The sequence below is a fragment of the Sarcophilus harrisii genome, chromosome 2, assembly GCF_902635505.1.
Source record: "Sarcophilus harrisii chromosome 2, mSarHar1.11, whole genome shotgun sequence".
NCBI lineage: Eukaryota > Metazoa > Chordata > Mammalia > Dasyuromorphia > Dasyuridae > Sarcophilus > Sarcophilus harrisii.
Window position 1 is genome coordinate 655369165 of NC_045427.1, and position 14868 is coordinate 655384032.

General features: G+C 51.8%; 1 protein-coding gene across 1 annotated transcript; it reads right to left on the reverse strand.

Annotated features, from left to right (window-relative positions):
* Nucleotides 1-476: 476 nt before the first annotated feature.
* Nucleotides 477-13471, reverse strand: CLRN3 (clarin 3). Its single transcript, XM_031957027.1, has 3 exons — nucleotides 13152-13471; nucleotides 6280-6459; nucleotides 477-846 (listed from the first exon to the last, which is right to left on the reverse strand). The coding sequence occupies exons 1-3, from the start codon at nucleotides 13381-13383 to the stop codon at nucleotides 569-571; spliced, it is 690 nt and encodes a 229-aa protein (XP_031812887.1). The 5' UTR covers nucleotides 13384-13471; the 3' UTR covers nucleotides 477-568.
* Nucleotides 13472-14868: the final 1397 nt, after the last annotated feature.

The window sequence follows — 14868 nt, forward strand, 5'->3', positions numbered from 1 at the left end:
ACCCGGTACCCAAGAGGAGCTGGGAGAGGCACCGTCCACGATTAAGAATAACAACAACATCAGGAGTCCCCTTCACACTGAGCTTTGGGCTCACGGAGCCGTGGTTGCCTCTCTGGAGCCTCCCTACGGGCAGCCCTGGGCCAGGACCCCCAATGAGACACAGCTTTGGCCGCTGGGAGAAAACTTCCCTCAGGATGGAGCGGGGCCCAAGCGCTGTCCCTGCAGAGGACGGGCTGGTGAAACTCAAAAAATGGCACCAAGGAAGAAGCGTCAGGTCCCCAGGCAGGGAATGTTTGTGCTGGACTCTGGAGCCACAAAACAGACAAACACCCAAAGGAACCGGGCCTGCCCTCAGGGAGCTTACGCTCGGGAAGTAGGTAAAGCTCCGGGAAGAAAAGAAAAACTTTGTACAAAGTCCTACCAAGCAACTGCGAGGAGGGGGTAAAGGAGGCTGCAGCGGAAACAAGCCCGAAGCAGGATCAATGTCCCATAGGCCCGGTGCCCCTGGCTTCAGTGCCCAAACCGGGCACCAGTGGGTCCGTTGGAGGGCGGGCGAGAAGCACGGCCTTCAGAACAGAATGCCATCTCGGGGGGCGTTCTCCATGGGCTTCCGCCGCTTCTGCTGCCTCTGGTAGCTGGCGTTCTGGTAAAAGGCCACAGCGGCGACGGTGAGGGCATTCAGGGACAGCACGAGGAGCAGCAGCCAGAAGGCGTACAGGTAGCTGTGGGTGGCGCCGCCGTAGCTGTAGCCCTGCGACAGGTAAATGGCCGAGCTTATCGCCACCGACAGGCCGTTGGCCTGCGTGTTCACCGCAAACAGGATCATGGCGGTCACGATGAAGGCAGCTGCAGGGAGAAGAGGAAGACCCGGGGCCCAGAGCAGGGTTAGTCACGTCAGCTTTGGGGACAGAAGCACTCGTTCTGAACCCACGCCCCTCCAGAAGGGAGTCTGGTACCAAGGGCTATGGTCTTGGTAGGGCTTAAATGCAAAACCAAGATTTTTACTTGATCCAAGAGGTAACAACAAGCTATTGTTTATATAATCAGGCCTTTCTCTTTCCCATTCTCTCTCAATATGATTTTTTTTCCCAAAATAAACTCAGCCAAAGGCTTTTCTTTTTGTAACACAGACATTTAGGAAGATTTCTTTCCCTTAGATAAAATCCTCCGTGCTAACAAGAAACATGGTTAAACAAAATTACAGCGACCTCATCTGAAACGTTAGCATCCTGCCCAAGTTGTCCCCAGCATCCCTGCACGAAGAGGGATGAGTGTCATTATTTGTTCTCTGGAACATGATTGGACTTCTCTTTCTTAGTCATCTTTTCTCTTATTCATTTTGTAGCTCTTTATCTTGGTTTTGCTTATCTCATTCAGCATCAGTTCCTGCAAATCTTCCCACATTTCTCAGAATTTCTCATTCACCTGATTTCTCAGTACATGATAATATTATACTATATTCACACCCCAGAGATTTTTCATCTGTTCACTCAAATGATGGCCACCCACTTTGTTTCTTGGTTTTTGCTAATGTCAAAAAAAGTGCTTCGTTTCTTTCTTTGCCTCTGTTGAAATATATACTTAACAGTGAAAATTAATTGATCATTAGGATCTGAATATTTTGATCACTTTTCTCAAAGAAATGATGACTTGATATCTAGAATAATTTAAACAATTCACAGCTCCACCAGCAGAGCATTCATCTCTCTACAAACCCTTTTCATTTCCTGTTGTTATCAGACTTGCCTATTTGCAAGGTCTGTGGACAAACTTCTGGGTTGGTTTCATTTGGATTTTTCTTATATTAGCCATTTGGAACATTTTTCAAATGTTTATTTATAGCTTGTAATTTTCCCAAAATATGTTTATATTCCTTTGATCAATTCAATGACCAACCACAATTCCAGAAGATCCCTAGGGAATTATCTTGTCCTGAACAGGATTCTTCTCTCAAGAGAAATTGCTGACTGATAGGCAGATAGATAGATGTAAGTATATGTATCTATCATTATAGGCACTTATATAAAAATAGACAGACATATCATTCAGTCATTTCAGTCATATCTGACTTTTTAATGACTCCATTTGTTTTTTGGTTTGTTTGTTTGTTTTGTACTGGAATATTTTGGCATTTTCTTTCCCAACTCATTTTACAGATAAGAAAACTGAGGCAAAAAGAGTTGAGTGACTTGCCCAGAATCACACAGCTAGTAAGTGTCTGAGGCTGGGTTTAAACTCATGAAGACTTGTTAAGGATCATGCTTGCATGAAAGGGCAGGTCAGTTCTTGGAAAGCCTGCACAGCTATGGATCGATACTTGATATGGGGGCAGCCTTTACTGACACAGGTGTTGCTTGTGGACTGGGAATGAAATAAATTGGAGGCAGAGGGAAGAGGAGAGAGGTCAGACAACACAATGGCCCCTCAATGGAGAGATCAGAGAACAGCAACTGCCTCTTAGTCTCCTTGTATCATCATCATCATCATCAGCAGCAGCAGCAGCAGCAGCATCAGCATCATCCACATCATCATCATCATCATCATCATCAATCCGCATCATTTTCCGCTTCATCATCCGCTCACAAGAAGAGAACAATTCCAGGTAACCACAAGAGCAGCAGATAACAAAGACTAGTCTTTCTGATTATAAACTCAGTGCTTTATCCATTGCATCATCTAGCTGGTGTGTGTGTGTGAGTGTGTATGTGTGTGTGTGTGGAGAGGGAGAGAGAATATGAGGGGGAAGGAGAGATAGTTGAGAGAATTTGTTTGGATTGACCTTGACCATGCATATTTGATGAGTTTTGTACCCCTCCGTGAAGTAAGGTTGAAGACAGAGAAAAAAAATCAATTTTTGTTAATTGAAAAAGATGTTTCCAAGAAAAGTGTTCTTGACTTTGCTTAGCTATTAAGAAATTACTTTGGGAGTTATATATTTCTCATGTCTTTCTATATCTTTGATATTATGTGAGTGAAAAGCAAATATTTTTGCTTCTTTTTGTATCTTCATATGTTTCACTCGCACATCTTTAAAATAAATTTTAGGTAAAGAAAGTTATTTTCTTATGTAAAGAAATAGTAGAACTTTGTGGACTAAAACTTGTCCTTGAAGATTGGAAGGCTCAAGTTCTATTTTGGCCGGGTAGATTCTGCAAAGTTATTAACCTCTTCCAGAGGACAAGTTGCTAGAAAAAGTTCCAGGGCATCATGGGGGTATGGGTTTCCACCCATGAGAATTCTCTTTGCCAAAGAAGTCACTGGTTATCTTTGTTTGTTTGTTTGTTTGTTTGTTTTGTTTTGTTTTTTGCTGAGCGATTGAGTTTAAGTGACTTGCCCAGGGTTACCCAGCCAGGACCTGTTAAGTGTCTGAGGCCAGATTTGAACTCAGGTCCTCCTGAATTCAGTCCTGGTGTTCCAGGTTATCTTTTATAATCAATCAACTCTACCCAGGCCTGGCCAAGAATTTCCCTTTTCCCCAAAGCCATGAAAGGGAAATCTTCCATTTTCACCCATATTCTATGCTTTAGTGATATGGTCTTCAGAATTCTCAATGAGTCCCTGGGCTAAGGGATGTTGGGCGTTGCTCTAAAACTCATTCCCGCCAAACTTCTTTCCAGCCACCCCAGAAGTTTTTGCTAAGTATGAGTCTGTCCCCAGTGGTTCCTTTACAAATGCTTCTTCAGTTCTGACTCATTCATTACATTTTTACTAGCATCCAACAGTCCTAATGATACCAGTTTATAGCATAATTCCATCTAGAACTGAAATATCCCCTTCATTCCCACTTTTCCTCCTCCCAGGGTTTTTGTTTCTTTGAATTAATTTGGTTTATATGGATGGATTTTCGCAATGCCCCTGAGTCAGCTGCTATAATTATGCCCATTTTACAGATGAGAAAAACAAGGTTGAGAGAGGTTTGATGATTTGCCCCGTCTTGTAAGTTTCTAAGCAGGATTTGCACTCGGGTCCTTTGAACTTTCTACACTGGAGCACCTAATGCTGATGGAGCCAGAAGATCCTAACTACCAGAGAGAGGAAACAATCTTTATGAACAATGGAGCGCAGGAACGATGCTCCTTTGGGGCATCTTTGAATCTATTTCTTAAAGAATGTTTCTTGTTCCCAAAGCTTCCCCCGACTCTCCTCGCTAACGTCAACGTGTGTTGGGATGGACAGGGTCGGGAAGTCCTGCCTCTTGCACGTCCCACCTGGGTCTCTATGGGATGGGCGTAGAACCCTGACCTTCGGGCGTAGAACCCTGACCTCCGGGCAAATAATGTACAGAGGCTTCCTCAGTCTACCAGAGTAATGTTCTACTCTACCACCCTCCCCCAAACCCCCCCAGAAAAAGGTGCTGGCTGCAGAGCCTGCCCTCGAAGGTTCCCCCCCAGAAGAAGCCCAGGGACCTTCCTGGTACCGGACAGGAAGCCTCAGAGTTGCTTCCGACTCGGATTCTGGGTTTCATGCCCCGACTAGAGCAGACGTCGGGACCCCGGGCACCTGGAGGCCTCCCCCAGTGACTCCTCCCTGGTGTGACTGATGTTCCCTCTGACGTCACCATCACGCTCTCCTTTCTTCCTCCTTTGCCCTTTACAGAAACCCTTTCTTGTGACCCTCATGAAAAGGAACCAAACCTTAATTATCTGTGATTATGCCTTTGGGAAACTTGGCGCCAAGGCTGAATCACAGAGAGGCTGCAAAGATCCTTTTCCATCTCCAGGCTCAGGGCTTTGCTTTGAACTCACGAGTGTGGAAAGAAGGCCCAAGCCCGCCTTGCTCCAGGGTGGTGACTGGTCCAAGAACAAAGGCCGGACTCTCGGCAGGCACCACCGGCCTTCCATTTGACAGGGGTGTCGGGGGCTTAGAGGGGTACGACCCTTTTTGGCTCACCCCATGTCTGACCCTCCTAACGACCCTAAGAGTTAGGGTGTATTCATTGTACCTATTGTACAGGTAAGGAGACTGAGGCTCAGGTGATTTAATGGGCAGCCCAAGTGACCTGTGGGCTTTGAACCCGAGATCTCTCTATGTGTATCGGGACGCCTGCCAGGGCTCTGGCTCCTGGGCCCCCATTTCCCTCTATCTGACTCGGAGGAACCAGCACGAGACGGAGAGCTTGGCGTCCGCGCAGTCAGGGCTTAGTGAGGCCTTTGTCTGCTCTGTCCAAGGGCAGCTTCACACCAAGGCCAGTCTGAGGGGCCAGGCCTGGGCCCCGGGAAACATGACATCACTGAGCACTTCTCTGGGGGTCACCCACCCTCGAGGGCCTTACGTTCTAAGGGCGGGCCAGACGTCCAGGAGGGATGATGGGAGAGATGGATGGCAGAGCCGTATGGGGCCCGAGGGATGATGCCCTCCATAGCAGGGGAGGGGGAGTACGCACAAAGCAGTGGGTGCAGGGCTGTTAGTCACAATCTGCCTGGCAAGGAGCAGGTGCCGGGGGGCGGCTGGATGGGGCACAGGCTGAGCTCGGAGCCCTCGCCAAACCCAACAGCTTAGGCCCTCGCCTCCCAGGGGGCACGTGGAGCCCCCGGGCCTGGTCTTTGGGAGCCAGGGAAGCAGCAGCCCTTCCCTGGGGGGGGGGCAGTGACGGCACCAGGCAGGGACGCCCAAAGGAAGAGTGACACATTTGCTGAAAGATGACCTTGAACCTAATACTGACCAAGGGCTGAGAAAGCGAGTTCTGTGGTGGTGAATTATGTAATAATTATAATTATATAATAATTGTCATAATGTGCATTTCCATCGTGCTTCAGGTTGGAGAGTTCCCATACATGTCATCTGTACCTGCTGTGGGGCAGGGAGGGGACGTCCCAGTGACAGGAGAACCCGGCTCCCTACCTGCCTCAGACAGCGACTAGGAGTCTCTGGGCAATCATTTGTCCCCCGTTTGCCTCAGTTTCCTTCATCATAAAAGGGAGACGAGAAGCACCCGCTTCCCGAGGTGGTCCTGAGGGTTGGTGGGATATAAGAGCTCAGCCGGGACCTAGCACAGAGCAGCCACTCACCGAACCCCTGGCTCCTTCCTTATCTTGTTCAGTCCTTGCAGCAAGCTCGGGAGGTTGGGGGTCCTGACCCGGGTTCTTCTCCTGATTTTAAAATGTGCACACCCCTTACTGTCAAATGGGGTCTATTTCTCTGTTGTTGGGACCTTGAGCCTGATTATTGTCATACAGACCCAGAGGGACAGACAGACATGGTCCGACATTCCCAAACAAAACAAAGTTCGGAGCAAAAGAGACGGAGGCTCCTAGTACGGAGCCCGATTTCCTCACTTACCGTTGAGTCCGTTCCAAGTGAAAATGCTGGTGGGGCCGAGCCAGGTCTGGTAGGGGTTGCTGATGATGTTGAAAAGCGTTAACCCAGAGCTCAGCAGGGACGTGAACAAGCTGAGGGACAGGAGGGCGATGACCGCTGAATGGAGGCTTTTCGGAGAGGAGTCCGACAGGGCCGTTAAAACTGGAAAACAAAATGGCGCACACGGTTAGACGGGGAGGGCTCCCGGCGCCAGCCTCGGCCCGAGCGCTGCTGCTGTCGGATGCTTGGGCTTTTTCCAGTGAAGCTTTAGGGTCGTTCAGTGCGACCCCCTCACTTTACTGAGACCCAGAAGAGGAGAGCTGCCCCAAGTTACCTCTAAGACCTGCGTTTTGCCCAAAAGGAAATCCTCTACAAAAGCAGAGACGTCCGTCCTTAGACCCACATCCTGCCCATAGAGAGCCCAACCCTGAGCCGGATTCTCCGGGCCAACGGCAGCCGTGCCGGCCGGGGAACGGGCCCGGGCCCTGTGCTACTTCCTGCGCACATTCTATCCCCAACGATCTCATAACCTCACAGAAGGAGGGACACAGAAAGGACCAGAGGGAGGGGAGAGCAGAGAGAGGGCCCTACTGTGCGCCAGGCTCGGGCGAGCTGCTTTGCAAAGCCTCCTTCTCTCCCCTCATTGGCCCCAAGAGCAGGTGCCTGTTATCCCTTTCCACCTCTGTGTGACAGTGGGCCCTGAGCCATCGTGCCGGCCACAGGGAAACGGGGATCGAGTGTCCTCACGCGGTCTAGCGCTTGTTGGAAACCCCCTCTGCCCAATGCTGCTCTTACTCCTCCCCCTGCTATCACTCCCATCACCACTATTGCTATGCTATTATTCCTCCTCCTTTTCTTCTCTTACTCTGGAGTAGGAGTAACAGGGAGAGGAGGGGGGGCAGTAGTAGTAGTGTCAGTGTAGCTGTGCAGGGGTGATAGCTGTTCTCCGGGTCCCACACACGGCTGAGCTGCAAGTAAGTGACTTTAAGTTAAAGGATTGGGTGCCCAGTACAAAGCCTTGCACCTCTGGGCTCTCGATACACGTCAGGTACAGTCGAACGGCGTCCAAAAGCTCTGCCCACTTGGCGTCTGGCGCGGTGTAGACACGAGAGCGGACTCGTCGGCCAGTTGGCGGAGGCCTTGCTGCCCGGACAGAAATCGTGTCCACGTAAGTTCTCCCAGCGCTGGGCGCCCGTGAGATCGGGGCCGAGGCCTTCTGTTCAAATCCGTCCTGCGTGACATTGGGGAGTCCCCTCCCTACGAGCCTCGGTTTCCACGGCCTATCCCTCCCCTCCGCCGCACAGAGGTGGTCCCGCACTTGACCTTGCTCTCGCTTTCCTGTTCCACTTTCACAGACTCTGAAGTTCCCTCAGAGGATTGGAATCTTTGATGGCTCCGTCCTTCTTTCCCTCCTCCCATCGTTCCTTCCCCTTCTCTCCCACCTCACGGTGTCTGCGAGCCTTTCAGCCTCCAGGGCTTCCCCATGCTGCCTTCCCTGACTGGCTCCCTGCCCTTCCCGGCCTTGTGGCCTCACAGCCCCAGCACTTCCCGAGTCTCTGGCCCCTTTCCTATCAGTGGTCACGGCGCCAACCTCCCCGTGGCCAACTCTGGGCGACTCCCACCGCCTGCTTCCTTTGCTGCTCTTGGCGAAACTGAGCAGAGAAAATCACAAAACCTTCCTGAGGGAGGCTCCTGTGAATCCTTGTTACATAATCTCAATTACTTCCTCACCGTGTCCCCGATCCGCTGGGACCTCACTCGCTGCAGCTGCTTTTCCAAACTTTCATCCTTCCTCACGCCCCCCGTGGCTTCTCCTCCCCTGCCCCTCTCACTTCAGTCCTGCTGTATCCCCCCCCCCCCAAACGAGGCTATTTGTTGAAAGCTCCCTTTCCCTTGCTCCTCATCCCTTCTGATCTTGCGCCTTCCTTAATCTCGGGTGAGAACGGCCCTTTTCCTTTCACTTTTCCTAAAGCCAGCCCCCCCCCCCCCATGCCATTCCGTCTTGCTTCTAGAACAGACTGCCTCTTCCGCTAGCCCCTCTCTCATTAACTGTCCATCTCTCTGTCCTCCAGATGTTCCCCCATTCCCACAGACAAACCCGTGTCCCCAGAAACTTTAAAAGTCCCTCCATCCGTGCTTCCCTGCGAACAGTGTCCTCTCTCTCCTTCTTCCCTGGTGCCTCCGTGTCTTCTTATTGATTCCAAACCCTCTGCAATCGGGCTCCCAGCCTCTCCAAAGTGGCTCCTGCTGGCTCCATAACTCTCTCCTGGCCCTGTCTCGGCCCTGATACCTGTGGAGCCCTCCGCAGCTTGGGACCCCGGGGACCGCTTTCTCTCTCTGGGACACTCTCTCCTCCCCACGGGCCTCTTGGGGTTCTCTTCCTGGCCCTCTCAGTGACCCATTTTCAGCCAGGTCTTACACCCTCATCATAGCTGTTCTCTGAGGTCCTGGCGATGGTGCCGTCAGCTCCCCACAGATGAATCCCAGACTTCTGCGTCCAGCCCGGAGCCGGTTCTGCTTCACTAAGTGCTTCTTGGTCATCTCGGACTGGACGTCAAGCTCCCCTAGATGACACCTCGAAGTCCAGACTCTTCACAGAACCTTCCCCCAGCTCTTCCGCCTTCCCAATGTCCCTCCTACTGCGGAGGACACGGCCGCCCTCCAGCCTTGCCCAGGCGTGACCATTTTGCCCTCCCACATTTCCAGGCTGCTCTCCTTAACTCTCTCTGCCGTCGCTTGCTGAGGGCTCCCTCGCCCACTGACACTTAGACTGGGCAGTAATTGCCCGTTGGTTTCTTTGTCCCAAGATGCTCTCCCCTCCGCTCAGCTGTCAGAGCTAAAGCCCTGGTGTGACCAGCTCACCACACACACTCCCGGGGAATGGGACTCTCTGAGGGACTCCCCGTCATTGCCAGGATTAAATACAAAATCCTGTTTGATGCCCAAAGCCCATCACAACATGCTTCCATCCAACCAATCCTCTTGCACATTATATCTTTTTTTTAACCTTCTAGAGTATTTTATATTTTACAAAACATTTTCATACACATTATCTGAATAAATACTAATTGATAGGTGCCTTTAAGCTCTTCATAGGAAGAACACTATAGATTAGCTCTCCCCTTTGAGGCTGGCCAAATGATTAAAATCATAATTAATAGGAATCATAGTATTTTTTTTAACATTTATATCATAGCTTTTTATAGACAAAACATATTGCACGTTATATCCAATGGCAGATGTTCTTCCTTGATATTCCTCTAACAAGATCCTTCGTCTCCCCACTCTGAGTGTTCTGGAATCCTCGTCCTCCTCACCTTTCCTTCCTGGCTTCCTGACTGCAAGTCTCCACCAAAGTTTCCCCTTCCCCAAAAAGCCTTTCCTGCTCTCACTTCCCGCCGGTGCCTCCCTCTGCTGAGTTATTCCAGTTTTCCCTGGATCTGTTATGTCTGTGTATAATTGTTTGCATGTGGTCCCCCCTTTGTAGTGGGAGCAGAGACTGCCTTTTACCTTTATTTGCTTAGCACGGTACCTGGCATATAGTAGGTACTTAATAAATGCTTGTTGACTATCTGTTTTACCTAACCTTTGATCCTGGAGTCCTACAATGTTCTTTCCATGCACATAGTCCCCTCCATTGGTAGGTGACCAAGCAAAAGAGCTGGCTGCCAGTCTTTGGGGGATGAGCATCTCTAACCGTTCCTTGGAAAATAGACACGGACCCTCCCCAGCCCGTATCTAAAGCCTTTCCACGCAAGATGGATAAGAGTTTGTGCTCTAAGCCCAGCATCACTAGTACATTGCCGTGGGGCATCTGGGAAGCAGTACTCTTAATCACTGAGGGGGAAAAGATGCTCTTCTCTGATTGGAGGCTCTCAAAAATTTGGGATACACTTCTGAGAAATCCCCGTTATACATATTTAACATGTATTGGATTACCTGACATCTAGGGCAGGGGGTGGGGGAAAGGAGGGGAAAAGTTGGAACAGAAAGTTTTACAAAGGTCAGTGTTGAAAAATTACCCAGGTGTAAGTTTTGTAAATAAAAAGCTATAAGAAAACTTAAAAAAAAGAGTACAGGGCAATCAACAAAAACAAAAGCCCTGTTATATACAGTCGGTGTTCAATCAATATTCTTTGAATGGAAGAGTAAATTGTGATTCATTACAAATTCCTTAACTGGGTGAATAGTTTTCAAAGGAAAAAAGCTCCAAATTCCCCCCCCCCCCGTTACTTTCTCTTGGCAGAAGTGGAAACATTTAGTGACCAGAATATTTCTAAATATTTAGCTGTCTGGGAAAGCACAGGCATAAATATCTGGGGGACATTTAAAATTAGGTGATCAGACTTTTTAGCTGGATGGCTGAGGTTTGGGGCTGTGTCTACACTAACCTGCTGATATTGGTCATTGTGATAATGATAATAGCCGTAAGATAGCATGCATCTATACTGCACTTTTAAGTCTGAAGAGTGATGTACACGAGTTATTTCTTGGGGTATTGAAGGGACTTGTGGAACTACCCGACAACTGACTCCAAAGCGTATGATGAATTGATTTCCATCTATCTAATGGCTTCATTAAGTTAATTGATTGGATTATTTGAGGATTTTACGAACATAACTTGGACCATTTCTTTCTGACGCTTGGTTCCATACCCGACGGCCTCTCCAGGACCAAGCTCACTGACCGCACGCCGTAAGCAGAATTCTGCAGGAATCCTTCTTTTTCAGCAAACGGCAGATTCAGTTCAGGTGCCAGAGAGCGACAAGGGCAACTTGAAATGAAGGGGGCAACCTGGTGCTGTTTTTGCTGTTGTCACTAATGATGATTAGCAACGTATGATGATGATAATAATAAAAATAACTGACACTAAGACTTAACAGGCACATAGTGATGCCCCTACACCCCTGGGGTATCTCCCCCATTTTACAGGTAAGAAAAATGAAAGAAGATGAATTACTCAGAGCAGCACAGAGACTGGATTTTACCAGTATTTCTTTTTTTTCTTTTAAAATTTTTATCCCTATCTTTTGTTTTTCTTTCATCTTCATTTCTCAATCTCTCTATCTCTCCTTCCCGGCCTTCGTAATGGAATGGAAGAGAAAGAACAGCAGCTCAGCCAACAGTAGGCCCCTAGAATCTGAGGGGTGGGAGTGTGAAGATCAACTGAGCCCATCTCCCCATTTGACAGATGAGGAAACTGAGCTCCAAATTCAGGAGAAGAGGCTCTCTCTGGCAGTTTATACAGGATTCCATCCCCGACAATTCCACCCAAGCACAAAAGTGAAGGAGGGGTGATTTTTCCTCCTTTTTTCCAGGACCAGGTTTGGTTCTTACAGTTACATTTTCGTACAAACCCATGTGAGAGCAAACCTTGGTCTTCCCAATTGACTATGGCACCAATTAGGGTTTTGAAATAAACTCGACTCGATAGAGAGAGTGACTCAGAAGAGCGTTTGAGTCTGAAAGCTTTAGGGGCGAGTTCAGCTCGACTTTCTATGGGAACCATCTCTCGTGGCCTCAGTTTCCCCGTCTGGATTCTAGGCAAGGGGAAGGGGCTCCAAGTTGCCTTGAAGCTCCGTCACTCTGTGGCTCGATCACAGCTAGGAAACCGAGGGAAAGGACACTTCCGGGAGACCCCAGCATAAAGGTTTACTTCCCCTGGGAGCTGTTTACCATGAGCCAACGAGCCTGGGCCTAGTTGTGGGGTTTTAATTCTTTAGGCCCCGTCAGTGATGGGAGACTCTTGGGAAGACTCATGCTCTCTCTGAGGCTTCAGAGGAGCCTCCCTCCAGGCCGGGGTCTCGGTGGCCCCTGACGCTGCGGTGGCTGGAGGCTGGCGGCCAGAGGGACAAGGGCAGCTGGGCCTGTGGGTCAGGCTCGCAGGGGAAGGCGATCCCAAGGCCAGGTCAGGCCCCTTCTCCAAGGTCGCAGGCTGGAGCTTCTCCGGGGATGGAGAGTCCCCTCCCTCCTTGGGCATTCCCTCCCCTCTCAGCTGGGTCCAGCAGACCGTGAGGTGGCTGGCCACCCTGCCCAGTGCTCCCTGCTGGGGCAGAATTTCCCAGGGGCCTCAAGTCCCCAAGAAACCCGAACCTATGAAATTCAGGACCAGCTGTGGAAGCGGCCTGGTTTCCCAGGCTAAAAGGAAGGAGGAAGTGCCGAGCGCTGCCTGGGTTAGTTCCTGAGAAGCCTGTGGCTCTCCCTGCCTGGGGAACATCCGCTCCGAGGCCGCTGGAGGCCCCCGAGCTTTAACTTGGGAGGGTGGGATGCTCTCCGGGGAGCTGGCCCGTCCCAGGGGAAGGCGGTCTTTAAAGCAGAAGCGCCGGCTCCCAGACGGACCTGCTGGTTACCTAGTTCTGATGGTTCTCCAAGAGTCTGTCCGGCCCCTGATACTACCCTGGGACCGGACGCTCCCACTTCCTGCGCGGAGGAAGTCGCCCATACTCGGGGAAGGGGTCACGTCCATGACTGCGACCTGCGCTTTCTCAGACTTGCTTCCTCCAGGCCTCAGTTCTAACCTTCCCACTTTAAACAAGGAGAGCGGGTTCTCGGCAGCTTAAGTGGTTCCGGTTTGGGACATCTCGCAGACAAGCGTGACCGTCCCGACCATTCAAAGGGTCCGAGGGCCCGGAGCCTCCGTCCGAGGATGGGGCCCACCCTGGGCACCAGGCGGGGCCCGAGCACAGACACTCGGCTCCTGGCCTTTGGTCGGACCCTTTTAAGTGGGTTTTCCCCAGGGTTTAACGGAGAAGCCTGGGAGGGGGAGGATGTCTCAGAGCCTCTGGTACAATGATCCCTGCCTATGGCCGCCTTTATCGGCCCCCGGCCCGGCCCTGGCCCCAGCCCGGCTTTACCTTCGAAGACCAGGTCCGACTGCCCCAGGCCCGAGGTCAGCTCCTGGGAGCTCTCGCCGCGGAACAGTCCGTAGGTGAGGACGACACTGCCGTTGGAGAAGCTGCTGTCGCTGAACTTGATGCTGCCGGTGACCCACTGCGGGGTGGCCAGGGCCAGGCACACGGTCGCCAGCGAGCCCAGGCTGGTCCCGAAGCCCGCCAGGAACAGCAGCTTCTTCCGGGTGCTCGGCATCTTGCCGGAGGAGACCCCGCCAGGGAGGGCCCTTATCCTGGGGGGATGCCTTGGGAAGCCCAGCCCTGGAGGAGAGCCCTGTCCCGGCGGACTTTGTGCCGGGAGCTCTAGTCATAAAGGCCCGGCCTTCCTGCACTTTGCTCCCCTCGCAGGGGTTGCCACAGCTACCGCCCGGCCAGGGTGGGCGGCTCCCCCTCCCACTTCCTCGTGGCTGATTAATCTGTTACCACCGGGCCAGGTGCAAGTCCGTCCCTGCCCAGGCGGCTGGGAGGATGCCCAGGGAGGGAGGAGGAAGGGCACGTCCCGGGGGAAGGGGCCATGCTGGCCGACCAGTCGCCCCTCCTGAAGGACTTTAACCGTCCAGAAGCTCCCGGCTGGACGCTGACCCGCCCGGGACGCCCCGTGCGCTGTCTCAGAGGGGATGTCGGCCGGGTCGTGGTTCCGAGGTCGTCGGACCAGAGCCCGGAAAGGCTCCGGGAGCCATTCTGTTTAGTCATTTATTTTATGGAAGAGGAGGCAAAGATCAGCATGTGGACTTGGAACCGGGCCCCGGTTCCCCGGGCGGGAGAGAGGCCGGAGGAGAGGCCGGGCAGTCCCGGCTCCCCTCAGTCACGAACGCCCGAGGGGCCGGGAGCCAGAATCCTCGGGAGCCTGCAGAGAAACACGCGGCTGCCCCCACATCCCCCTGACAGCCGCCGTGGAAGCGCCTTTCCATTTTGAACAGATCCCAAGCCTCTCTGTTTACATGCAGCCCCGTGTATGCACAGTTTGCCTCTAATTAAAGATTGTTTGGGGGAAAAGCGACGTTCAGATTTCTCTGAGCTCCCAAACAGAGCCCCCCTCCCTTAACCTGAATGTCTCTGGCCCCATTCACGCTTCAGGGCTCCTGCCCGTCTCCTGCCCACCTCGGGTTAAGCAAGTCCTTCATTTCCCGAGCCTCCTGAAGGTCCCACCATGCAGGCTTTTCTTTCCCACCAGAGAAAACGGAGGCACGGAAAGGCCCGTAATGGCCCATGGCACCGCTGGGGAGGGGAGCATCCCGGGGACCAGCAGGGCGAAGGCCCTGGGGAGAGACAAGCGCTCGGCTAAGTCTGTCAGGAACCCGGGGGAGACCCTCCGTGCCCCCACAGACCAGGGTGGGGGAGCTGCCAAGGAAGCAGCCTTGGAAGAAAAGGAGGGAAGCGGCCTGTGAAATGGGCTGAAGCCGTGCCGGGGGCTGCAGTGCTACACCACAGGCCTCCAAGGGATCCACAGCTTCCAGGGGCTCCTTTCTTCTTAACCCTGAGGAATCATACCGTTGGATACACATACGCATGTACATATGATAAATATATGTTATATATAATATATACAGTTACCAGGGTGAATAAAATGGCCCTCAGGGCACACACTGAAAGAAAGACCCAGGACATCGCACGGAGCCTCCAGGAGCGTCGCCAGGCGCTGAGTAAGCTCTCAGCGATCCCATTCATTTCATTCTTTTCC